The sequence below is a fragment of the Drosophila sechellia genome, chromosome 3R (assembly GCF_004382195.2).
Source record: "Drosophila sechellia strain sech25 chromosome 3R, ASM438219v1, whole genome shotgun sequence".
In the NCBI taxonomy this organism is placed as follows: Eukaryota; Metazoa; Arthropoda; class Insecta; order Diptera; family Drosophilidae; genus Drosophila; species Drosophila sechellia.
In genome coordinates, this window is record NC_045952.1 from 19,658,787 (window position 1) to 19,683,092 (window position 24,306).

Consider the following 24,306-nt stretch of genomic DNA (forward strand, 5'->3'; position numbering starts at 1 on the left):
GCTTGGCTTGACCATTTCACTTCGAATTTCAAATCGAAGCAGAAACGTCGGTCCGCGGCGGAAACAGTCGTTAGCAGTTCCATTTCGTAGCGACATCAATTGGTAACCATTCGGACTCGAAGTGCAACACACAAAACTGGACTGTGCAGCGCGATTTATGTTAGTATTCGATTCCGAAGGCGAAGTTCTGGGCGGTGGAACCACCCTCCGGCAATTGTTAAATATTTATACACACCACCAACGGAACGCACGCACTTACATATATTTCCACATTGCGAGTGGCGCCAACATATGTAAAGTAGCGATAAGAAAACAACCCAGAAAAGGAAGGCACACTTATTGTAAGTGAATGTGCACTGTGTTACATGGTTATGGATATTTCGAAGTTGTATTGATTTTTGGGTTCTCCAAAGTTTTTTGCCGCCTTCGATGTGTTTTTGTCGCCTTTTGTTTTGTGCTTTTGCTTCCGTGTGTGTTCGTTCGCCTTGATTTTTCCATTCAACTGGGTTTACGTCTTTATTCTCCTGTTTATTACCTCCCCCTTCCCCTCATCAATTTGTGGGTGGGTTGGGCGCTTGAACCGCTGTTGATTCACCTGCCGTTTGTTTTTTTCTCTTATTTTCGTTTTCAACTTCACGGGCAGCTGCGAAATCTCAGCTGCTCCAGCAAAAACAACAACAACAACCGAAACAAGAACAACAAAAGTCAGCTTTCGTTGGTGCAATAACCGGTTTTCAAGCTTTATCGTATTTCGAAACTGTGCTAATAGCTGGTGTTGTTTTTCGTTTGGCATATTTTGCCGCTTTGTTACCCACATAATTATTAACTTACTAATAGTAAGTAATGACTGTAAAAAGTGGCGATAATTTACAAATGCGGAGCACTTGCTAATTTATTGGATTTCAGTAGCAGCATTGGCAGGCAGTTTGATTTTGACGCAAAAACTTTTCCACTTAAAATGCCAGTTATTCATTTTTTGTAAAACATTTTTACCTGCCAACTGCAGTTGCATATGATGGATGCTTCCTCCTGCTCCTTTGTGCACTCACCTCCACACGCACACTAAGAGAAATGCAAGTTAATCTTCATTTAGCGGAACTCAAACAAAAATAAAAACTTCATATCAATAATATTATAAAATCTTATAAGGAATGATTACCTATAAGAATTTAAAAACATAAAAACTTGAATTTTCTGAATAGTATCTTCTTTCCTGAGTTCCTTGAACTGAAGCTTAGATTTCAGTGTATCTAGCATAATTTCTCGTTGAGCCTTTCGGACATGCAGCAGGCAATTGCTATGTCCTGAAACAAGCAAAAATCACTCGCTCCAAGGATAACAGGCTCGCTCGTCAGGCCACAAAATCGATTCTCCACGAAGCCCAATACCTTGGAGAAAACCCGACACGTGATGGCGCCTGGCTGGGAATTACGGAAAATGGAAAAAAAGAAGCCACGGAATAAAGGAACAGGATGGCTTGTATTGGGCATGCCAATGGGAACTTTCAACTCGTTCTGGTCCCTGCCCTTTTCACAACTTCTGGCGCAAACTGCGTCAAAATTCAAACGGGTGAAAAAACATGCCGGATATAAGCTGTAAATTAAAGGGGACAACTCGGTCAGATATTTTGGGGGAACTAAGTTTAGAATCCAGTGTGCAGATTAATGTGGCAAACAACAAGCAGATACCGTGTCTAAGATTATCTAAACTTCTTATTGGGGGTGATTTCCGGCTGAGAACAGGGATTACCTACCACACTTCTGAAGGCATTGCATCAGTATGGTTAGCATTATTCTGTAGACCAGTCGCAGTAGTAAACAAATTGCTTTATAAGATAAGTAATCTCTAGGATTACAATTACAATCAGGGATTACAATTGGAAAGTGGTAATCGCACAAAAATGCAATTATTTTTATGAATTATATTCCCCCAACAGTTGTTTGCATAATATAACCATAGTTAGCCTTATTAATACACATTTTGTAGTTTTTTATTGAGACTTGACTTCTCCAGACCAAAACACACATTCATAGTATCACACATCATTGTTAATCTCATCTTTCAAAAACTTTTTCTTTTTTAATACACCCCCCTGACTCCAAGGCCAAACTTTTTTAGGGAAACTTCGGCACTTAAACGCATCAAAAATTCCTTTTCAACTGGCGCCCGACAAAATCCCTAGGAATTCAATCACTTTCGCTTGGCAACCAAAAAATTTGCACAATTCTTCTTGTAAGTAGTGGGGAATGTGGTGTAGTTGGTGGTGCACAGATGCCTGAAACTAACTTTGAACTATGCATGCACATTGGGAAAATATTTTGTTTCTCCATTTTATATATTTTTCGCCGGCTTCTTTTTCGTTTCGATCTGGCTAGGAGCAGGCACACAGACTCCTGGCTGCCGTCTGGTTCGTTCCCAGGGGATGGGGTTGCATGAAGCTGTTCTGTCTGCGCTCCATCCACAACTGGCGGGTTTCCCAGGACCTGCTCCGCCTGCTTCCCGGCGCCCAACATCCTTTGTTGTCTCGCTGGAAACGGAGATGGCGAACGGCGCTGCCGTTGGCTCTTTTATGACGCAGTTGGTCCGGGCAAGTTGAAGTTTGTTTGCTCGGCCGTGCCTGCAAAGGAGTTCATTCTTCTATAATGCATTAGCGAGCCACTGAAGAAGTTGTCTCAGTATAGTATGTCCATGTTTGTTTAAAGCCAATCGGGTACAATAAGTGGCTTCTCCTTCTATCCGCAAAACCCGCAAAAATCCAAGCTCAACCCAAAAAGTTTCCGGCTCATTAAAACCAATTTGCCTGGGAACATTTATAGAACTTTATGCCTTTGATGAAAAGCAACCATTTGGCGCTAGACCAGCCGCATGAAAATAAATAACATTTTGCCAATTTCCAATTAATCAGCAAAGTCAACAGCAGCAAAGGTTCATTGAATTTGCAGCTGTTTGGGGTTTTGGGTGGGTGGTAAATGGTTTGGAATTAGATGGCGGGGTATATCTGGGGCTTAAGGTTTCTCTCCAAGCACGCTCCGCTTCCAATGATTAGTCAGCCGAGTGATATGACTAAGCGAACCACCAAAGCGTTTGGCCACCACGCGAGACGGAATGAAATTCAAATTAAAACTAGGAGTCGGAGAGGTGAGGTTGGTTGGCTGGGGACTGACAGCCAATCGGTCACTTAACCCGTCGCAAGGTCTAGTACAGTAGGGGCTCCTTGTGATGGACGTCCTATCTGGGGACAATTTCACTTACTCCTAATACGATTAACGTACATATCCGACGATAGAAAGTCTTTGCACTTGAGCACTTAACTAAAACTGTCTCGGCAAATATCTTTTCTATTAGAAAGAAAGAAAGAAATTCCACTTTCAAGAGCTTCTACTGTAAGTGAACAACCGTGGCACCTGACAAACCGAGAAGTCCGTCAGTGGGCAGCCATTTGACACCGAACAGTGCAATATTATCTGGAGCTAGCTGGAGGTGGAGAACAGATTTCACGGGTGGACAGGGGCTGGGATGTGGGCGGGGTATCTGGGGCGGACAAAGTGGCACGTTGGTTGCTCAATTGCGCTGCGGGACAGTCGAGAAGTTGGTGTTTGCCTCTTTGTTTGCCACAGTTCTTTGGCCCGGGCCTTGACTCCGTTTGAATTGTCTTTGTTGCCATCAACATTTAATTTAATATGTGAGTTGAGTGCCCCGAAAGTCCGTCCATCGTTCCTTCCCCGTCCTACATCAACTGGTTACTGGTTTTCTAGATTTGCATCGAGTGACAGCGCCCAGGAGTTTGGATTCCACTCATTTGTATGCTTGGCAACAAGTCTTCGGCAGAGGCCAAACCCAAGACCCATCCGCCGCCAGACAGACTTAGTTGAGGCTTCCCATTTAATTTATTCATGCAGGATTAGTCGTATATAAGTCCTACATAAACCGACGACAGCTGTCGCTACCTGGCCAACAAGCAAAGACTTCAATTCAATTTATGCAAATTATCTTGTGGGCTTGCCAAATGTGTGTGGTGGAGTTGTTATGCGGCATCGAATTTTCCGCCAGATGTTTGCGAAATCCAACAAAAAATCTACCAATTAGTCGAGTGGCATGGGAATGGCTTTTCTTCGCCGCAATTATATGGCTTTAAAAACAATCATACTAAATGTTTTGTGTGAGGGTGGTTTGATACTATAGCTAGCAAGTCCGAAAGGTAATTTACCCTTAATACCATACATAAGACCCGGCACTCCTTTGATATTGCTTCTCTAGGCCCGAATTATTTCGCCTTGCCCCAGTTTTAGTTTATTGTATTCGGCTTGTGGCAAGTTCTTCAAGTATAGTTTTTCGTGGCTGAAATGCGGGCCAAGTGGCGCGACCCGAAAAGCGGAAAAACAAGGGAAAACATGCAAGCGGAAATGCAGTGGGGGAAAACTGGGTGGGTTTGGGTGCTCTTAGCTCCTTTGGCATTGGCGTTAAATGTGAATTCACATGGAAGGCACATGGAACAAAGGATGTTTCTCAACTTCTGACACACATGCAATCCCCCAAAGGGATCTTAACTTTCCATTTTATCGCGCCGTCAATTGAATGGCACTGAAATGCATTCACTGGAATAGATTCGCATTCGCATACGGATGGGGAGATCTCGAACTGAATCTGTGGTATGAGACCCCATTAATGCAAATTGTTGCAACAGGAAATGAGGCGTACCACGCACAGTCACAATGTTGAACACGCCAATTAGGTGGCAATTTATAAGAAATTTTTCGAGAACCGGGAAGAGAGACTCCTCAACTCCTCCTTTGTTTCGCCACATGCATATCGCTTCATATTTCGAGGTGAAGGAACTCTTTAGTGTTTGTTTTCGTGCGGTTTACATAATGTAAAACATTTTAATTGCCAGATTTTAATGAAGCCCCAGGCCGTGTTGGGCCTACGTTAGCACGATGGGGGGGTCTTTTTTGTCCTGGGGGCTGGTCTAAAGCATTATTTATGCAGCTGACGGCTTGTCCAATGAGTCAACACATGGTCAAATATTGGGGAAAGGTTTACGCCAAAAGCTTTTCAGTTTACTGCATAGAACTCTGGGTTGGGTAACCCCGTTCATTTTGCTTAATGCATTTGCTACTTAATATTTTATTTTTATGAGAAAAATTGCAAATAAGGAAATAAAAATTAAGCATGCATTTCTTATTCAAGATTGCCTTTACTTGCCTCGTGCCTGTGGTTTGTGCAACCGGTTTTGTTTCCATAAGGGAGAATCATCTAATCTATACGTTAAGGAGGGAATTCGCTACAAAAGCGAGATACTTAAGTGGGTCGCTCGAAGTGATTGAAATATTTGGGAGCTCGTAATCAAGCAGACAGCTCTATTTAATCTACAGCTCAACGACGGCCTTCAACTTTCTTTCGAAGAAACACGCAATGAATGAAACAAATTATCACTTTCGTGTCTCTGCTTTTATAGCTTCTTGTTGTTTGTTGTCTGGCCCAAACAGAAGCACACAAAACGGCTTTGAGCAGCTGCACTTGACTTGTGCTGCTAAGGCTTTTTCTTTGACTGCGGCTTTGGCCCACCGACTGCACCTTGAGATTCCACAATATGCAGCACATAGCACATGGCACATAATCTGCAGACAACTCGCTTTCAACATGCCTCAAGTGCATCCAGCCTCTGAATGTCACGGGTGTGTTTGCATTTGGTTGGAACCCAAAGAAGAGTTGTTTGCATTGGGTTTTAGCACTTACTTCTCCCTCGTAAATCCACACACATTTTAAGTATGCACAAAAGAATCTCGAAGCGGAGCGGAGAAACCAATCTCCACATCTAATTAACCCAGTGTGTAAAGAATTCCGCGCATCTGATTAGCTCAGAAAATTTAGCTGATTTCGAAGGCGACGGGAAATGCATTTCAAAGCCCCTGCCCAAATGAGTTTTTCAAGCGAGAAATTTGCTCAGACTTTTTTGTTTTGACGGGCGGCAGCTATAAATACGAGCCAACACAACTATTTTTGGTTGGAGGAAGCGCAAATGGTTTATTTTGGTTTTGGGGCATAAACAAAGTTCGAAAGACTCACGAGATCTGTGCCACATCCCCTAATATTTACTCAGTTGTTTTTAATACACTACGGATCGCCCCACCCAGATCTTGCACAATGATCTCACAGCTCCACGTTACTATTTCCCCATTTCCACGCTTGATTAGTTTCAAGTGTTGAAAATTTCGATGGTCCCGAAATCCAATCAAAAATCGAAAAGTTTCGATTGATTGCGGCACACGCCTCTGAGAATTGTTTGTTGATTTTGGGGGAGTGTCATTTCATATAATAATAATATAAAATGCAATTAAAGATTATAAAAATAATATACGTGATTAAACAAAACGGCTGCTACGGACATCTCACATGAGTTTACTTCTTAATCCAGGGATTTTCCATCTTTATATAGCCTATACATATTCTCGGCACGTGCCGTCAGGTGGACAAAAGCCAGATCTTAAATAATTTGTGAGCACCCACAATAAGCGAAAAAGCTGAGGGAATTGAGAAGCCAGTAAGTCGCAGTCAGATGCCCTTATGTGTCAAGTGATGACGACTCTGATTGACGTGGATGAGTAGATATGGAGGAGCTGGCGTAAAGAAATTGGAGCAATTGCAGATGGGAACTACAAAACGCTTGTGGCTGAGCTTCAATGTTGGCTCTTGTGGTGCAGTTGTAATCTCTTTGGCTGCACATTTAATCGCAAGCTGCATATTGTTGCGGCCAAATTGAATTGTTTTGTGGCGATGTGAAGGTGGGCTTTTCAATCAACCGTATTGATTGCCCTGGACCGGCATCGGAGTGCACACAGCTGGCTGCGCCTCAATGCATCCACAGAAAGATATATCTATATAACCACATGGGCACTCAGCTATCCATCCCTTTCGTCCAGCGATCGACTTTGTCTCGCGGCTCTGATTTTTCAATTCATTTGATTTGTATCTGAGAGATGTGGATATGGTAATGGAAAAGCTCCCACTCCTGCACTTAATGGTTATATGGGTTAATTTCATTTTAATGCCTTGCCGCAAGGAATGCGGGTGTGGTGGCAATCAGATCAGTGCACAGCAATTGCCAAGAAATCGCGCATCTTGTGGCCATCAGAAATTGAATTACATTACTCGCTGATTGATTCGTGAGTACAGTTCAAGTTCATCGAAACTCGAACAATTGGTTCAGGGTTCATGCGATTTTCGCGTGCCTTTAAGTGCCGTTTATGAGAAGCGCATAGAGAGGCGTTCCGTCCCACACTATTCACCGTTAATCGACATAGTTTTTAATGGACCACTCATTTGTCACTTGAAGTACTTATGGATGAAATTAAAGTGGTTGATTGTGTGTTTTATTTTTATTTATATCTTTGGAGCATTTGTGAAAATTTCAGCAACAACAAGGGGATCTCTTGAATAATTGCCCCCATCAACGAAACTACTTTCCGTGCCGACTTTTTTGTTGTTGTTTATCATTTATACAAATCGTTTTGTGTACAGCGTCTAAGGAAAAGCATCGCTACGGCAATTGCTGCTGAAGATTAGCATTTATTGTGTTTGCAATCCATTGTAATCTCGCCGAGATGAAGGCTGCCTTGGCGTTGCATTGTCTACGAGAATGGATCAGGTAGTTAAATGCCCTAACACGGCAATTAAAAGACGTCTGCGATAGCGGTGGAGAGTTAGATACACAATTGTACAGCAGAGTTTGGTGTGTTTCTCACCGGCAAACTTCGCTTTATTTTACCCCTATATGATATCATCTTTCCGTTGAAACCGAACTTGAAGCTGTCAGAATCCGAAAACACAACATCTGCTGGAGTTGCAGGTCGCCCCAGGCAGTTGGTTTGTCCATTCATTAATCATCAACACACCAGTGATGCCAGTTATTTCATTCATGCTAAGGACTATTTAAAGGTTGATCCTGGTAAGGGTTTCATTAAAATATGTATATAAATAAATGTTCTGTACGATTTCATAATTGTGATTCTTGAAAGGCAAGTAGTTCGGTATATAAGTTAATCCATAAACACTTTCAAATTGGTTCAGCAAAGATCCAAATTGGCATCTCTGGTTCAGCACACATGCGGAGAGCCCTGCTAAAAGCTATGTCATCTGAAGCCCGAAGGAAGGATGGGATTTCTGTGTCCGCATCAGTTCAGTGTCTACTGCATTCGCAATGAGCTGGGTGAAAGCCCATTCACAGGGTTGGATTTCTCCTCTGACATCCTGCTCCTGATGAGCGAAGAGTTTTGTGTGGCCAGGGAACTGCGGCAACTAAAAAGCACATCCCGTCATTAGGAGTAGGCGGTTGAAAGGAGGGAGTAATGCCAGTTATGCGGCTGCCTCTGCAATTTGCTTGTAATTCTTTCGTGTTTGCCCTGCCCCATTTAATTGCATAATTTATTGATAATTAAATGAAGCTCTAAATTAAACTCTCTTTGCAGGGTCGGCGGCTGGATTCGTTTGGAATGACTCGACTCCCACAACAATTGCCACTGATGAGGTGAACGAACTGGTCAGCATCTCAGCATCCATTTTTTAGCCCCTCCATCTTTGGCAATTAAGAGAACCCTAATTGGAGGGCGACAACTGCTGGCGAGGAGGAGGGAGCAACTCGACTAAAGATGCCGTCGCTGCGTCAGAAGGTCACCACTTACTTCCGCCAGTTGAGCTTCATCGCGGAGCCTCGCGACGGTCGCCGGCGGGCTAGCGAGCACGAGGATGATGATGGTAGCTTCATAACCAAATATCTGGAGGGGTAAGTAAATAGAATGTTAGTAGCCTGCGGAAGTTGCTAAAATATTTACCCGCTTATCATCACCGACAGCCGAATGCAGCGACAGTTTGTGGAGGGTCCGGAGATTTACAATGGCCAGGATCCCACTGAGATGCCCGTTCTCAAGTTGGATGCATACGAAGCTGGAAACTGTTCCATAACAGCCGCCTGCACAGGTCCTGACGAGGGCCTCACCGGCATCAAGCGCTCCAAACTGCACTTGAGCACCAGCTTCGCGGATGACATTGACTTCATAGATACGCAGCAGGAGAACGATGATTGCTATGGAGTCAGGAAGAGTACACCGCCAGTTCAGGTGGCCACACAGAACTCAACCCGACTTACCAGCAAATTCGGACGCCCGCCGGCAGGACCTCGCAGACAGAGCAGTGCAGAGCAGCCATCCGGATCTGCTTCCGTGTCGGGAATGCGTTCCCGCAAGAACTCCAAGAGCAGCATAGCCAATCTGGCCGCTGCGTCGGCTGGCACGGATGCTGGAAAAGCCAACAGCGATCAGAACAATAGGAATGTGTTAAATGCAAAGACTGAGGTCTCGACGGATGGGGATCCCAACTTGGAGCGGGAACGTCTGCTCCGCGAAGCAGTAAGCAACCAGGGTGGCTCCGCTCCCGCAGCTTTGATCGCTGGTGTGGAGAACTGGCGCATGGAGTGCGACTTCGCGTATGGTATATCGGTGTCCCTCTACGAGACCAACATGCTGACTAAGGAACCCATGGGCAATCCCATCGCCGACTGCTACGGAATGGTAGTGCGCGGAGACTCAGCTGCCATGGCCATGGCAGATGGTGTCAACTGGGGTGATGGCGCTCGTCTGGCCGCCCGTTCAGCTGTTCACGGTTGTCTGGACTATCTGGACCGGGCGGTCTTCGGACAGGCGCTGGAGTGCCGAGCCACCACAACCCAGGAGGTTTTTGTGAGTTTGCTGCGTAGTCTTTGGGAGGGACACGGTTGTATCCTGGAAGTTGGAGGAGCCCTATCTACTCTGACCATAGCCGTGGTGCTGCCGCTGGACGGAGCGCCAGGGAAATATGTCGTGTGCTCTTGTAATGTTGGCGATTCCCTGGGTTATGTGTACTCCAAGAAGCACGGAGTACGGGAACTAACACAGGCCTCACACGACATCAGTTCCATGCGGGACATGCGCGATGCGTTGGGTGCCCTTGGACCGGCGGATGGCAACAAGCCGGAGCTGAGCAATCTAACATTCTCGATGACCTGCATTGAATGTGGAGACATAGTCTTTTTAACCTCGGATGGAATCAGCGATAATTTCGATCCAGTTGTGGGCAAGTTTGCCGAAGCCTGGACACCGGATGTTAAGCTTCAGACGTCGGGACATGGCAAGCCCGCCAACTTGGCACCCAAACGGCAGAACAAGAGCGCATCCGCCATCTATGCCCGTCTGCATCCTTCGACTCCGCCGACACGGCCAGCTCGTCAGTCTAAGGCGGGAAGTCCGCCTAATAATGCGCCAAGTCGACCAAAGTATATGCGCTCTCAAACGCTCATTGAACCACGCCAGGGATTGGTATCAGCTCCACCGCCATCGGTGGTGCCCCAACGCATTCCAAAGTCCATCTCGGGACTGCCCCTTGTTACCGGTCCCCAGCGGCATGCTCTTACCCTGTACCGCTTGGAGGATCTGCTCAGCTATGGCATCAACGGCACGTTTTCGCCCTGCGTATCGGCCCGCAGGCTCTGCCACTTGCTCATCGATTTTGTAAGGATGATAACGTCAGCCAGGAGGAAGACTCTAGAGCAAAGGGAACTTTTCTACAAACTCTCTACGGGACCAGATGGCGCCAAGCGCGAGGTACAACTGAACCGCATGCAGCATCGCGCGGCCAGGAAGCGTGTGGTGGACAGCAGCGCCTTTGTAGCATTGCCCGGGAAACTGGACCATGCCACTGTGATGGCCTACACGGTGGGCGGCGGAGAGGAGCACAATAATGGAAATGAAAACGGCGATGGGGTAGCTATTTCGCCTGTACTGCAATCCAAGGAGTTTAAGGAGACGAATTTCTAAATTGGAGGAAACGCTAGACTGCCGACTAAGCTTTTTATACATTTTTCTCACGCATCTCCGGCATGGGTAGTTCTATCTCAAAAGTTAAAACAATTATCTTTAGGGCCTTGAATAAACTGGAATAATATTATGTTTTGGTTTTTTAATTATATATTTATGCAAAAGTGCCAATTAATTTAATATTGTAATGGACCTGCATAATATTGTTGAATTATTTGCCAAATACTTTGTTTAATTTTCAAACATTTATTTTTCTTATTTCTGTACAAGTTTATTAATTAAATAGTTTATAACTAAGCCCATAAAAAGGTTAACTACTCGTAAATATTTAAGGACCCTTCAGAAAATCGTTAATATCTTTGATCAAGAAATACCCAATTGGAATCATATATATATATATATATATATTTACATAAGCATACATACGTGGTGATATATCCTCACATGTAACTTCAATATTCATATAGCTTTCGATTAAGTTTGTTGATTTTAGTTCGGTGTTCTCATTCGTCAGCCATAGTTTTTAGCCATTTATTTGTAAATTGCAAACGACAGAAATGCCTCAAATGTTTAAAACTACCAAAAATAATAAGAATACACAAATGTACACCGTATTTTTACACTCTCATTCGTAATTCAATGTATATGCCACTTTTACACCAGTGCTACAATGTGAATTTATAAGACATACTCTTTGTAACACCAGCTGTCTCATACAATTTAAAATGTGGTAGCGCATATAAATAGTTGGTAACGCACAGATAAAGTTGCTAAATGGGCTGTGGCAAACGGGCCTGGGCAATAAATAATTGAGTAAACGCATTGAAAAATTGCGCTTTTAAAAACACCATAAAAAAGTTGTTTTAGTTTAATGAAACCATCTATTAAGTACGCGTTTATTACCTACGTAGGTATAGGTAAAATTTTAATAATTTCAAACATTATAACTTTTAATTGCACAGAAATGTAATACAAAATTTGTCGGCTCCTCGTCAAGGTTAACTAAGCAAAAACGCAGGAGAGAACCGGGCAATAAATCCGTAAAAGATTCATGCACATAAGAATATATAATCTCAGCAAATAACCATAGGATTTACAAGCTCGATTCTCAGCTGCTGCGCATGCGCAGGAGCAGTTTGGCAATAGCCTGAGCCCTTGTGGGAGATGCATCCTTTATTTGTTTGTATATGATCTCTACACTGCGCAGAGTTTGGGGCTGCATAGAAAAAACGCATGTTAAATAAATGGGACTTACGGGTAATATATAATATGTCACCTACTAGTGTTTTCACATACAATTGTGATTGTGCTTTGTTGGCTAGGAGCCACAGATTGACTGCCAATTGAGCAATAGTTTCCCTCTCCAGATCAGCGTACTTTACAATCCTTAGAAAAAGTTGCAGGGCTAGCTCCGCTTGCGATCCTTGCTGCTGCGCTAGTCCCAGCGATTTCAGCTGCAGAAGAATGGCATCAACAACCTGAGCACACATATTGTTTACCTCCTGCAAGAATTTGGGGTCGTGGCCATACAAATCGTCATTGGACACCACTATAAGCATTAGAAACCATTAGTCAGCGATACAAATTGTAATCCAATTATCCTACCTCCTTTCATATGATAGGGAAACCTTTCCAGACTTTGTACATACAGCATATCGAGGGAATGCAGATAGATGATACTCGGCGCTGAGCTGTCAGCTTTGAATTTATGTCTGCCAACCACTTCTAGCAGAAGGCGAAGAAAATAGAGGACTCCCTGTTCCGGACTATCTGGTACCACGATCAATGTGGCCAGGATATTACACATATACGAGACAAGGAATGGCTCTAAGCTGCGAGGCTTTCCATCAAAGTCCACGGTGGCTGCGGGCAGCTCATTAACCAATTGCAAAGAGGCCTCAAAGCAAGCATCAGCTGTTGTAGATAAATACAATTATATAAAGTAGTTAAACAATATTTATTTAAACTTGCCTTGCCCCAGGCAGAGATGCTGCAGAGCCAGCTGTCCGCATAGCAAGTACAAATTCATTTGCTGCTGGACAGCTTCAATGCTGGGAATGGTGATGAAGCAGTAGGCGATGCAGGCCTTAACGAAACCAGTTGACTTCGAACGGTTTCGGGTGGCTAACTTGCAGGCCGCATGCACCAGAGTTACGTAGACTGCGTCCAGATTGCTAAACGTGCCCCGAGCCTCCACATAAAAACTTAGTTGCTGCTCCAAGTCGTTGCCAAAGTGAACTTTGTGAATAAAGACATTGATGAGCTGAGCTATCTGACGACGTTCATCATCCACGGACAAGGCACTAAATAGTCGTGTGATTAGAATTATAATTAAACTTTGCCACTATTGCAACACTCACTTCACTGAATCGTTCAAGATCTTTCCGAGATACATCAATGCGTTTGTCACTACAGCGTCGCAGGTATATTCCTCGCTGTTCTGTTTATAGAAACTGAGAATGTTTTTGCAAACCTCGACACGCACCGACTCCTTTTGGAAGAGATCCAAGTAGGGCAGAAAGTTGGGCTGGATCAACAGAAGCTCAATGCTGCGATAGTTCTGCATTATCCGGGTAAGAATGTTTTGCAGTTGAGAATAATGCTTTTCATATGCTTTGCCAAGACACATTCGCGTATTCAGTTCTCCTAGCAATCTGTTTACCTCGTTTATCTGATAAAAAGACTTAAGCATTATTGATAACATTTTAGATATAGACTTCAAACTGACCGTAAAATACTGGGATACAAAGACAGCCCATGTTTCCACACAGTTTATATACTCATTTGGATCAGTCAACTTGTTGATCGTCTCGAAGGCAGCCTTCAGGAAAGTCACCCGCTGCTCCTGTAGAGGAGCGCAGCTGCTAACGCAGCTTCCCAGCGAGCGCAGCAACTGGGACTTGGAGATTCCGGGCGTTTCGGAAGCATTAATTAGCGCAATAAATTCTAATGCATTCGTAGCAATAAACTCTGATTTAAAGGAACTTAAAACAGACATCAGAATAGCACCACTGCGAATAAATGCAATACGAATTAGTTCATTTAAAATTCTGAAAAGAAAATTACTTACTTATTCTTTAACTGCTTGCACTCATTAAGAATATCCTGGGTGTGCAGTTCACTTTTGTGAACAAGGCAGAGAAGCATGTAGTCAAAGGCTGGGGCATATAGCTGTAGGTAGGAGCTGGCGGTGACGATCTCCGGATGCAGATTAAAGCGCGCCACGAAGCGAAAGATCTTTAAAAGTATTAAATTTGTAGTAAAAGGGATAAACCGTTTAATATTTCTCAATCTCACCTGAGGATATACGAGAAACAGGTCGGCAAAGTTCTCTCTTATGTATGTCTTACTGGGCGTTAGAGTAACACCCATGCGCACCAAGTAGCAGCGGGCATAGCTCGATACCAGAGGGTCAGCTATACCCCTCAGTTGATGGGTCAAACGTTGCAGAATTCGCTCATACTCCTCGCGCGATGATGAAAGGAATTCGTAGCACTTGAATATTGACAGCTCCAAGTAAAGACGCGGCAGCAACTCCCGAATCGAGGCGATCTTGTAAAACCAATTCTGGCACGTATCCCGGGCAGCTTCCCTTTCCCGCTCTAATGTGGCCGCCGATGCGGCAGGATCTCCTGAGGCCTTAGCACGCAGTCGTTCGTATACCAATTTTCCAAAAACATCCAGTATATCAGTGATAAGAACGTACTGACTCGGATAGAATTGCAGCACAGTGGTATCCGCTAGCATCTTGGCACACTGTATGGCTATCTTCAACGCCTTCACTCGCTGATCGTTGTGCCAGGACTGGATCAGCTCCTGCTTGAGTTGCTCAAACCGCTGAATGTACTCCTGCTGAGTAAGATCCATCATGTGACGCATGCTGCCGTCGTCAAAGTGGTCTAACTGCTCCAAGCGAAACTTTGTCTTGTCGGCCACCACCGTTTGTGCTTTAACTACGATTCTTATTAATATATATCACAGATCAAATGAATAACAACCCCTGAACTTACTGCTTTCGTTGCCGCCATCCAGGCTACCTGATGACACCAGAAAGCTGGTAGACAGCGATAGCTTCTCATTGGTTGTAAAGCGGTTGAGGATCCCTAGTCGTCGGCTGCTCCACTGCAGTGTGTTGTCCTCGGGCTCCGTTCGGTCACGTTCGCGGCGCTTCGACTTGAGATCCTGCAGATCCGAGTGCGAAAAACTTAGTCATGTTTCTTACCGGTGCACCACCTTACTTACAAATTCGGTGACCATTTGACTAAGCGGATCGTTGAGCTCATCATCTTGGCGTGCAAACTGTGAGAGCGGATCTGTGCCCTCCAGAGCTCGGCTCAAGGGATTGCTGTCCACCACCTGGTGGAGATTGTGCTTCCATTTAAATCACTTACAGATAAGGGCGTTGTATCATTTACCCACCGTCACCGCATGCTGCTTTAGGGGATGCTCCAGCGTGGCCTGCCCAGTCAGGCGGTTCTTCCGGACCTCGTAGCATCGCGGCACGCACACCCTGCAGTCAAGAGAAATGTTTATAAATGATTATTTGTTTATTATCGGGGGAAAATAAATAAATTACCATTCCAAGTTCGCCATAGCGTCGTGGTTGTTGTTGTCGGCATTCCTGACAGCTGTTTGCCAACATGACATGGACGTAGCCCGTGAGGGATGAAACACACCGAAGAAACTGTACTTATGCCAGGGCTTTAGCTTAGGACCCGTTCTACTGTATATATTTCGTTTCGCTTGCAGCTCTATAGATTAATTAATTGAGATGTAAATTTATAAAACGTCACATAAATAAGAAAACAACTATCAAATTTATATGTGAGATTATTGGAATATAACCAATATGCAAATCACATTCAGTATTAAAACCATATATAATACTAATGTTAACAAAGTAATTCGATTTCGAAGGAATATATACATTTTGGCATCCTATGAACCCCTTTTGCCTACGCCACTGAACATATGTTTATTTCGGGGCGAATGGCAAATATTAAAACGAAACACTGGGTGAATGGCAAATGCAGTTGACAAGCGACGCGTTTAATTGTGTTCAGAAATATCTTTAAAACGATTTTATTTCGGATTGCGAATGAAAAAATGTCGAAATCGGCACTGAAACACCTTAAGAGCACCTGCCGCGTATGCGCAAAGTACGCTAGCAACAAGCGGTCGCCGAAGTTATTCGAGCGGAACAACACAAAGATGATCGAGAACATTGAGGCGCTCACAGGCCTTCGGGTAAATTTTTCACTGCGGCTTTATGGAATTTATGTAGTTATAGCGTAATTAATTGGTGCTTCCCTTAGCTGGAGAACTACGGTTGCCTGCCGGATCAGATCTGTGAGTGCTGCAGCATGGAACTGGCTTCCGCCGTTAAGCTGAGGGAGCGCTGCATCGCCGCCCAGCGTGAGCTACTCTTGGGATTGACTGAGGAGCAACGTCAGGGCATCTCGGTCTTCTACCGGGCGGCTGTTATGGGCGAAGATATTGTCCAGACGGTGAAGCCGCCCGACGATGAAGAGGTCTATGCCACCTATCAGGAAATCGTATTGGAAGAACCTAAGGAAGAGATTGACGACACCAAGGTAGAGTACGATAATACCTACTACGAGGTGGCCGAGGGACACGCCGGCGAGGACGACGCAGCATCCTTGATTGAAGAGGCCGACTATGATTCCATAATGGCCGAAGACGATGAACAGCAGCAAACGTTGGAGCTGGACGAAGACACCGAGCTAATTGTGGGCGACGTCAACGACGCGTACGTCTACGATTCGGATGATGAGGTGGCCGTTCTTGACAACGTGCTGGATGATGAGTACGAGCATGAAAACATTGTCGTTAAGAAGTGTAGTCTGCCGCCAAAGCCGAAGGTCCGGTCGGATGATGCGCGTCGTCGTGGCACTGGTGGAGTATACATCTGCGAGCAGTGCGGCAATCACATCAAGGGACGCATGGCCTTTGAACTCCACTGCCGGCGCCATCGTGGGGACAAGCAATTTGGTTGCGAGTGAGTACATTTCTACTCCTTTTTGGATACAGTATGAGTAAATTTATATTCAGACTCTGTCAGTCGCGCTTCTGCACAACTTCCGAGCTGAAACGCCACATGCGCAAGCACACCGGAGAGCGACCGTTTGCATGTAAGTACTGTGGCCGCTGCTTCACAGACTACACCACCCGCGTGAAGCATGAGCGTACCCACACCAATGAGCGCCCCTACGTCTGTGGCACTTGTGGCAAGGCCTTCACTACCGGCTACATCCTTAAGAACCATATGCTGATACATTCCGGCGAGCGGGCCTACAGGTACGTTAAGTCTTACAGCTACACAGTACAGGGAAACCCAATAACTAGGTTTCTACGATCATATTATTCGGCATTACAAGAATTTTTCAAAACCTTATGATAAATTGAAAACATCGTTGAATACAAGCAATATTTCGAATTAAGATAACTAAATATTACTCACGAAATTGTGAATATTCTTATAATAATATAAAACTAGGGATACTGGTACAGTCACCAATATGTTTGAAATACCATCTAAAACTGAATCTTCCTTTCCAGGTGCGAGCTGTGCGACAAGTCCTTTATGCTGCCCACCCACCTGAGCACCCACTTCCGGTCTGGCGTACACAAGCGGCATCTGGAGAAAGCCGAAATGAAACAGGTCCTGGAGCAAGAGCAGAAGCGTGAACTCAAGGAGGAGGAGGAGGACAGCCTGCACATCTAATGCTGGCCTAATTATATATACATAGCAATTACAGGCAATGCTAGAGCGACAATGGCGCACAGCCAAGGAGCATTTCTGAAAATAATAAACAAAACTAATTGAAACATGTAGAACTTAATATTGAATAATAAATCAAAACTTCAAATCCCAACTTATGAGCATTCATTTAATCCGTAAATTCGCTTCCATGCGAATGGCAAACGGAACAGCTGATTGACAAGCACAGCATTGTTTACAAAATATTCGGAGGTTTTCTGTTTCAAAATTTTTTATCGGCTAAAGAATGGAAACGAAAATGTGTCGCACTTGCGGCAAGCGCACGAATGCTGAAAGATCATTGAATATATTTGAAAAGCGCAATCAAACTACGCTGGAACACATCAAACTACTAACTGGAGCTGCGGTGAGAGGATAATAATGTGTAGTGTCTTAAACTTACTAAAGTTTTTTGTTTTTTTGCAGCTAAAGAACTGTACTACGTTGCCGAATCGCCTATGTGCGTCCTGCCAAACTTGTGTGCAACAAGCCATATCCTTTCGGGAACGCTGTTTGGAAGTCCAAAGGGAGTTGCTCCATTCCCAAGATGTTGAAGACTTCCTCAAAATCTGCCAGGAATCTCCCAAAAGTGCCCTTGAGCCGGAGGAGCAACTGGATCCGGCAGAAATAAGCATAGAAGTCGAGCGATTAGACGATCTCAATGAAGTGTCCATCCAAAGCTCTGTTTTTAAATTGGAAGACATTCTTACTGAATCTAAAACCAACGAAGACGAGCCCAACAATGAGGATGATATTGATTATAGTGACATGGATTACCTTATTTACGAAAGCGATACTGAAGTAGATGCAAAGCAGGAACTCAAATCAGACTCTGAGAATCCCAAAAAAAGGAGAAAATGTCGGAACCCCCGCGACTCCAATAGGACCTACTTTTGCGAGGAGTGCGGAAATCACATAAAAGATCGAATATCATTCGTACTGCATTGTAAGCGACATCGCGGCGTCAAGGAGTTTGGATGCGAGTAAAGTGGCTATTCTACTTAAGATTGATCCCAACTAATCCGCTTCATTTAAGATTCTGTGAGGATCGCTTCTGCACGCCGGTGGAACTTAAGCGCCACATTCGCAAGCATACAGGGGAGAAGCCCTTCAAGTGCAGACACTGTTCCCGCAGCTTTTCGGACTACAGCACTCGGCTGAAGCACGAGCGGACTCACACGAACGAACGACCTTTTGTCTGCAAGGAGTGCAACAATGCCTTCACAACATCATATATTCTTAAGAACCACATGCTCGTGCATACCGGGGAGAAGGCTTTTAGGTAAGGGGGCACTCGAAATAGTACTTAAATGTAATAATAAGCTATTCTATTTGCAGGTGCGACCCGTGCGATAAGTTATTCAGTCGCTACACACACCTTACCACCCATTTTCGTTCAAATGCTCACAGACGAAATATGCAGAAAGCAGAAACAATCATTGATAAAACCCTAAAAGATATCACTTAAGAAGCTCTTAGTTAAAAACGATTGCACTACCAAAATAACCATTTTTAGGAAAAATCAAAAGGGATAAACAAAATGTGAACTATATTTGACTTTAAAGGTTGAGATGGACTCATTAAGGTCTAATTTGTACTATACATTAGAGTGGATGTTCCCAGAGCAGCCAGGCCCAAAGACTCATCCTGCTCCTGCTCCGCGGGCAAAGGCACTTCTATCGTAAAGGCATCCGCCTCTGCGTCTGCCTCCTTTCCCGTCACGAATTTAACCTGATCCGCTGACTGGGATGGCGACAGCTGAACTCCACCCGCGTCTGCCTTCGATTTCTCCACGTTGTGCTTGTGAGTGTTGGATCGAAAATGAGTCTTCAAGTGGGTGGGTCGCGCAAAGGATCGATGGCACAGCTCACATCTGCAAAGGATCGGCTAAGTGATCATTGACTTAAGCACTATGATAGTTTACTAGCCTGAACAGGCGCTCGCCCGTGTGGATAAGCATGTGGTTCTTGAGGATGTACGAATTGGTAAAGCTCTTGCCACACTGCGCACAAATAAAGGGTCGATCATTTGTGTGGGTCCGCTCGTGACGCAGGCGACCACTGTAGTTCACGTAGGTGCGGTCACAGTACCGGCACTGAAACTTGCGATCTCCAGTATGCATCACTTGGTGTCCTTTCAGCTCGCCGGAGGACAGGAAGCGGGCGGGACAGAGTCTACATACGAGCAAAGTTACACACTTAACTATCAGATTGTACAATTGACGAGCTAAATCTTTTCTTACTCGCACTGAAAGGGTCTAATGCCGCTGTGTTTGCGCAGGTGACGGTCGAAGGAGGACTTCCCCGTAATGTTGTTGCCGCACTGATCGCAAAAGAAAACTGGAAGCGTAACCTTTGAGCGATTTTCACCTTTCCCGCCTTTCTTAAGTCCCCGACGTCGGGTTCTTTTTAATCTGACCGGTGAGGGGGTTTCATCATCCCCGGAAGTGCTGGACATCGCTTTGATGGCCAGCTCCATGTCGGCTTCGTTGCAGGAGTCCAGGTGGTCGATGCCATCGTCCTCCTCGTCGCCATTGCTCAGGCTCTCCAGCTTAATCATTACCTCCAGCGGACTGGCTGGCGTCTTTGGCGCGGTGTCTTCATGCCGCAGTCTTTGGGAACGGGCACTCCGACGAATTGAGGAGCGGGATGTGGCCTCTTCGGTCCTGACCAGCGACTCTTCAAAGATCTTCTGACTGCTCAGGCAGCGATCACGAAAGGATATGGCGCTATTCAAATCCGCCTGGCAGGTCTCGCACATCCAGTCGGGTAAATCGGGTTCACATTGCAGCTGCCAAATAAGATACAACATTTTAATTGAAGGAATTAATGTGTTTCGTAGGCTTACCAGAACACCGGTGAGCAAATTGATTTGTTGCAGCACTTTGCTGGCGCCATTGTTAAATAGTTTCAACGATTTCGAGTTGTCCGTGCTGCTGGCACACACGCGGCACACATTTTGCAGCATTTTACCAGGTTACTCGACTCTAATTGGTAAATTTCCAATTGTAAACAAGACAGCCACCCAAAAATGATTTGTCATTTGCCACGAAGCAGCGCCGTAGCTTTTCCACCTGAGACGTTGTTCAGCACTGGCGGCTTATAAATCCACTAAATCGTAACGGCTGCTACTAATAAAAATCGAACTAAATATACAATTGTTTTACGAATTTATTTATATTAATATTAATATTAATATTATATTAATTTATATTATATCATTTGATGGCTCGAGCTATGTAATCCCTCATGACTTCTGCTTCTTGACATTTTGGACGTGCATCATAGATCTGGTGTGCGTTATCAGGTGCGCCTTTCTCTGGAAGGAGCGATCGCAAATGTCGCACCGGAAATTCCTCTCGCCCGTGTGGATGACCATGTGGTTCCTCAGGACATAGGCAGTGGTGAACTTTTTGCCACACTCTTCGCACACATAGGGTCGATCGTTGGTGTGAGTCCGCTCGTGGATCAGCCGGCCCATGTAACTGACATACCGCTTCTCGCAGAAGCGACAGGCAAACGGTTGCTCTCCGGTATGGACACGGTGGTGGGCACGTAGTTCGCCAGCAGAGAGAAACCTGGCATCACAGTCCCTAAAAAGATGCGAAATCAGCATAAGAATCTACAATTTTAATCTGTGAGCAAGGCTTACTTGCAGCCAAATGGTCGTTCGCCTGTGTGTTTTCTCATGTGGCGTTGGAAAGTGGGTTTCGATGTGGCATGAGTCCCGCACAGCTCGCATATGTAAATCTGATCATCCAGTTTGGTTGATACTTTGAGAACCTTTTGTGGCGGTACACACTTCTCATCTACTCCATCTTCCCTCAGCTGCGCTTCCGCATCTCGAATCAGAGTTTTGTCTATGGGTTCCTCTTCAATCAGTACCTGAAAGGTTTCTGCAATCAACTCGCCTTCTTTCTCTTTCCCAAAATGGCTGAATGCGCATTGTTTCGATTCCAGCTCCGAATTGGCATTGGTATCTTCATCTCCCGACGAAGAGTCGTCCTCGATGGCTAGCCATTTAGTTTGGGTCTTGATGCAAAGTTTCCGGAATGCCAATGCCGATCTGAGTTCCGCCTGACAGCAAAGGCACATGAAACCAGGAACATCGTCCAACTCCACCAACTGCTGCTGATATTATTTATCTCAATTTTAAAACGTCGTTTTACTCACTCTTAGTCCGCTTATCATGTGCAAGTGCTTTAGATATTTTCGGTTGACCAAATCGAAGAGATTCAGGCTCTTCTCACAGATCTTCTGCCTTCCGCAGACTCTACAAACGTTGTTCAGCATCTCGATCACTAAACTCGACTGTTGGAAAGGCAATTGAATGGTGATTACATTTTGAGGCAAACCGGATAAATTATTCATTCAAGCCGCCAGTGGAGGGGGGATTTTTGAAAGTCAAAATCTTTATTTAAATAGCTCTTGGTCTGTTAACAACTGGAGCAGTCTGATAAAACAGATACTGCTTACAATATTGAATCTTAATAATATGTGTAAATAATATTAGTCAAATCATTAAACTGAACCATTTTATGGGTATTATGCCTGAAATAAGTACCACCTGCAAGCTAAGATGCGCAGTATCAATTTTTGAAAACAATGTTCTTTTTTGGTAAATCCAAATAATCCACGTAAAATGTTTCGTAAGATGTATCCCGAAAAAGTTTTGATTCTAAATTCTTTGTTCGTTTTTGTACCTGATGTCTGAATATATCTTATATCAAAACTAGCCCAACAAAGTATGTATGTTTATATTTAAGTCTTCGATAAGACTACATAGGCACTTTTGTGATATTCAAGGAAGCAATTGCAAAGCACATGTAAATTATGCAAAAAAAAGGCAAAAAGCCTAAAATTTACAATAACATGGCTATTGTAATGTGATTTTTAAATACTACGTGCTAAAAAAGCTAAATTTGTTCCGAAGTTGTCTCGTTGTTGCTGGGTTTTAAGGAATTTTAAAAATGTCACCAATATTTTTAGACCCATATTTGATATTGTCTTTTGTGGTTTCAGCTGTTATTAAGTCTTTGCAGATTAGCTCTTACCTAAATTTAATTTTTTTTTGGTATTTTGATAAATCAAATGGCATCTTGAGATGAATTAAACTTCCTGACACAACAGGTCGAATTGCGACTGCACCAGATCTTCGTCAACGGAACTGGTTAGTGGGGTGCCTTGGAACCAGGTTTCATCAGATTCAAAACTGAGCATGGACATGTACTCCGACGACGAGGTGACGGCTTTAGCATTCCGCTTGTGGGTATTGGAGATGAAGTGCGTAGCGAGATGTTTCTTCAGGCTGAACGAACGATCGCAGACATCGCAACTGAAACGGGAATGAAAGATTATAGCAGAATGTATCTCGACATGTTGTTTTAATTTCATCAAGTACCTATACTTCCGCACAACTTGGTGAGACGCCATGTGGGCCTTCAGGATGCAGGTCCTGGTGAAGGCCTTGCCGCAATGATCGCACACAAATGGTCGCTCGTTGGTGTGGACCCGCTCGTGCTTCTTCCTGCCCACCACGGAGAAGTAGCGACGATCGCAGTAGCGACAGGCGAATGGGGGCTCCAAGGTGTGGTGGGTGAGATTATGTGCCTTCAGATCACTCGCTGACAAAAAGGTCTTTGGGCACTCCCTGAAAAATACAGATTGTTAATACAGATTGTGGATACTGTACAGAGAAAAAGAATTGTATGTATGTACAATGTATGCTAATCAAATCGTGATAATGGACCAGATACCAAGACGCTAGATAACGACGAAGATTGTTGCAACCTATTTAGGCATCAGTAAATGTATAAATGTATGTATCGGCACGATTCTTACTTACTTGCACGGATATGGTCTTAGTCCATTATGTTCAAACTGATGCCTGACCAGAGATGATTTATTGTTTTTGATTTCTCCACAAGTGTCGCACTTGTGGATTTGAACATTCGGTAAATCGTGATCCGACTCCAAGCCATCCTCATCCGGAAGATCTATTTCCTCCAGGTTAACATCGCTATCGGTGGCATCCGGTTCATTGGAGATCTCCACCGGCTGATCAAATTCATCACCACCAACTGATGCATCTGCTGAAGCCTTATTCCCGTTCGCTACGACAATATCCACAATTTCCAGTGGCATCCTGGGTCGCCCCTTTCGACGCTGGGTCGTTTTCTTCTTGGTTGAGGGATCATTGGGTCCCACCTTCTTTTCCTCGCTGGCCCCCACTTCATCGCTGTGCTGTAATGGCACCCATTTCTTCTGCTGCAGTATGCACTGCCTCCGGAAAATTGTGGCCGATTGGAGATCGATCTGGCAGCAAAAGCACACCATATCCGGAGCATTGGGAATCTGCTGAAGCTGCAGAATACAAAAAAAGAAAGCCCTCATACATATGTAAATTGCGCGATCCATTTTGATTCCTTAACTCACGCGAATTCCGGTTATAAGTTGGATGCGGCGAAGAATAGCCTGTCTGCCGGGCTTGAAGAGCTCCACGGCTTTGGGGCACAGCCGGCTCCTGCCGCAAACTCGGCACACATTTATTAACATTTCACGTTTTCGGTTTAAACAAATGAAATAAAAAGTTGGTTGGGGCTAATGTCCATTCACAGCGAAGCGCACACACTGCCAGTGCTGTGAACGAGCGAGGACATTAAATTTGAAATTGCGCGCCAAG

The 24,306-nt window shown here is 44.6% G+C and overlaps 7 protein-coding genes across 10 annotated transcripts; 3 read left to right on the plus strand and 4 right to left on the minus strand.

Moving 5' to 3' along the window:
* Nucleotides 1-17: 17 nt before the first annotated feature.
* On the plus strand, nt 18-11,691 carry LOC6607210 (PP2C-like domain-containing protein CG9801). Of its 2 annotated transcripts, none has more exons than XM_002031958.2 (3): nt 18-341; nt 8,466-8,779; nt 8,849-11,691. In XM_002031958.2, exons 2-3 carry the CDS (start codon nt 8,646-8,648, stop codon nt 10,842-10,844), a joined length of 2,130 nt encoding a protein of 709 aa, XP_002031994.2. In that variant the 5' UTR covers nt 18-341; nt 8,466-8,645; the 3' UTR covers nt 10,845-11,691. The 2 variants fall into 2 exon arrangements, with proteins under 2 accessions (XP_002031994.2, XP_032576838.1); XM_032720947.1 differs by having other exon boundaries at nt 18-159.
* A 42-nt stretch (nt 11,692-11,733) lies between these two features.
* LOC6607212 (VPS35 endosomal protein sorting factor-like) lies at nt 11,734-15,500 on the minus strand. 3 transcript variants are annotated; one of them, XM_002031960.2, is made up of 12 exons: nt 15,421-15,500; nt 15,264-15,354; nt 15,087-15,200; nt 14,855-15,026; nt 14,142-14,797; nt 13,915-14,081; nt 13,573-13,855; nt 13,205-13,515; nt 12,816-13,147; nt 12,450-12,758; nt 12,125-12,393; nt 11,734-12,060 (listed from the first exon to the last, which is right to left on the minus strand). In XM_002031960.2, exons 1-12 carry the CDS (start codon nt 15,489-15,491, stop codon nt 11,953-11,955), a joined length of 2,883 nt encoding a protein of 960 aa, XP_002031996.2. In that variant the 5' UTR covers nt 15,492-15,500; the 3' UTR covers nt 11,734-11,952. The 3 variants fall into 3 exon arrangements, with proteins under 3 accessions (XP_002031996.2, XP_032576836.1, XP_032576837.1); XM_032720945.1 differs by having other exon boundaries at nt 12,121-12,393; XM_032720946.1 differs by having other exon boundaries at nt 11,945-12,060; nt 12,141-12,393.
* A 357-nt stretch (nt 15,501-15,857) lies between these two features.
* LOC6607214 (transcription factor Ouib) lies at nt 15,858-17,740 on the plus strand. Its single transcript, XM_002031962.2, has 4 exons — nt 15,858-16,091; nt 16,160-16,863; nt 16,917-17,162; nt 17,424-17,740. Exons 1-4 carry the CDS (start codon nt 15,951-15,953, stop codon nt 17,587-17,589), a joined length of 1,257 nt encoding a protein of 418 aa, XP_002031998.2. The 5' UTR covers nt 15,858-15,950; the 3' UTR covers nt 17,590-17,740.
* Nucleotides 17,741-17,790: 50 nt separating this feature from the next.
* LOC6607215 (transcription factor Ouib) lies at nt 17,791-19,189 on the plus strand. The gene is made up of 4 exons (XM_002031963.2): nt 17,791-17,992; nt 18,052-18,608; nt 18,662-18,907; nt 18,964-19,189. The coding sequence occupies exons 1-4, from the start codon at nt 17,873-17,875 to the stop codon at nt 19,091-19,093; spliced, it is 1,053 nt and encodes a 350-aa protein (XP_002031999.2). The 5' UTR covers nt 17,791-17,872; the 3' UTR covers nt 19,094-19,189.
* On the minus strand, nt 19,158-20,669 carry LOC6607216 (transcription factor Ouib). Its single transcript, XM_002031964.2, has 4 exons — nt 20,473-20,669; nt 19,868-20,415; nt 19,554-19,799; nt 19,158-19,498 (listed from the first exon to the last, which is right to left on the minus strand). The coding sequence occupies exons 1-4, from the start codon at nt 20,590-20,592 to the stop codon at nt 19,213-19,215; spliced, it is 1,200 nt and encodes a 399-aa protein (XP_002032000.1). The 5' UTR covers nt 20,593-20,669; the 3' UTR covers nt 19,158-19,212.
* A 179-nt stretch (nt 20,670-20,848) lies between these two features.
* Nucleotides 20,849-22,012, minus strand: LOC6607217 (transcription factor Ouib). The gene is made up of 3 exons (XM_002031965.2): nt 21,798-22,012; nt 21,277-21,749; nt 20,849-21,217 (listed from the first exon to the last, which is right to left on the minus strand). Exons 1-3 carry the CDS (start codon nt 21,993-21,995, stop codon nt 20,872-20,874), a joined length of 1,017 nt encoding a protein of 338 aa, XP_002032001.2. The 5' UTR covers nt 21,996-22,012; the 3' UTR covers nt 20,849-20,871.
* Nucleotides 22,013-22,018: 6 nt separating this feature from the next.
* On the minus strand, nt 22,019-24,235 carry LOC6607218 (transcription factor Ouib). Its single transcript, XM_002031966.2, has 4 exons — nt 24,060-24,235; nt 23,470-23,987; nt 23,026-23,274; nt 22,019-22,959 (listed from the first exon to the last, which is right to left on the minus strand). The coding sequence occupies exons 1-4, from the start codon at nt 24,177-24,179 to the stop codon at nt 22,734-22,736; spliced, it is 1,113 nt and encodes a 370-aa protein (XP_002032002.1). The 5' UTR covers nt 24,180-24,235; the 3' UTR covers nt 22,019-22,733.
* Between the last annotated feature and the right edge of the window lie 71 nt (nt 24,236-24,306).

Coding starts and splice junctions, on each gene's coding strand:
- LOC6607210 (XM_002031958.2), top strand. CDS start 8,646: ATGCCGTCGCTGCGTCAGAAGGTCACCACTTACTTCCGCCAGTTGAGC. Junction 8,780..8,848: donor ATAACCAAATATCTGGAGGG/GTAAGTAAATAG, acceptor CATCACCGACAG/CCGAATGCAGCGACAGTTTG.
- LOC6607212 (XM_032720945.1), bottom strand. CDS start 15,491: ATGTCATGTTGGCAAACAGCTGTCAGGAATGCCGACAACAACAACCAC. Junction 14,082..14,141: donor TGTTTCTCGTATATCCTCAG/GTGAGATTGAGA, acceptor ATACTTTTAAAG/ATCTTTCGCTTCGTGGCGCG. Junction 13,148..13,204: donor ATCTTGAACGATTCAGTGAA/GTGAGTGTTGCA, acceptor ACGACTATTTAG/TGCCTTGTCCGTGGATGATG.
- LOC6607214 (XM_002031962.2), top strand. CDS start 15,951: ATGTCGAAATCGGCACTGAAACACCTTAAGAGCACCTGCCGCGTATGC. Junction 16,092..16,159: donor AGGCGCTCACAGGCCTTCGG/GTAAATTTTTCA, acceptor TGCTTCCCTTAG/CTGGAGAACTACGGTTGCCT. Junction 17,163..17,423: donor TCCGGCGAGCGGGCCTACAG/GTACGTTAAGTC, acceptor CTTCCTTTCCAG/GTGCGAGCTGTGCGACAAGT.
- LOC6607215 (XM_002031963.2), top strand. CDS start 17,873: ATGGAAACGAAAATGTGTCGCACTTGCGGCAAGCGCACGAATGCTGAA. Junction 18,609..18,661: donor GTCAAGGAGTTTGGATGCGA/GTAAAGTGGCTA, acceptor GCTTCATTTAAG/ATTCTGTGAGGATCGCTTCT. Junction 18,908..18,963: donor ACCGGGGAGAAGGCTTTTAG/GTAAGGGGGCAC, acceptor TTCTATTTGCAG/GTGCGACCCGTGCGATAAGT.
- LOC6607216 (XM_002031964.2), bottom strand. CDS start 20,592: ATGCTGCAAAATGTGTGCCGCGTGTGTGCCAGCAGCACGGACAACTCG. Junction 20,416..20,472: donor ATTTGCTCACCGGTGTTCTG/GTAAGCCTACGA, acceptor CTTATTTGGCAG/CTGCAATGTGAACCCGATTT. Junction 19,800..19,867: donor ATTAGACCCTTTCAGTGCGA/GTAAGAAAAGAT, acceptor GCTCGTATGTAG/ACTCTGTCCCGCCCGCTTCC.
- LOC6607217 (XM_002031965.2), bottom strand. CDS start 21,995: ATGAATAATTTATCCGGTTTGCCTCAAAATGTAATCACCATTCAATTG. Junction 21,750..21,797: donor ACATGATAAGCGGACTAAGA/GTGAGTAAAACG, acceptor TATCAGCAGCAG/TTGGTGGAGTTGGACGATGT. Junction 21,218..21,276: donor GAACGACCATTTGGCTGCAA/GTAAGCCTTGCT, acceptor GCATCTTTTTAG/GGACTGTGATGCCAGGTTTC.
- LOC6607218 (XM_002031966.2), bottom strand. CDS start 24,179: ATGTTAATAAATGTGTGCCGAGTTTGCGGCAGGAGCCGGCTGTGCCCC. Junction 23,275..23,469: donor CTAAGACCATATCCGTGCAA/GTAAGTAAGAAT, acceptor TGTATTTTTCAG/GGAGTGCCCAAAGACCTTTT. Junction 22,960..23,025: donor CAAGTTGTGCGGAAGTATAG/GTACTTGATGAA, acceptor TTCCCGTTTCAG/TTGCGATGTCTGCGATCGTT.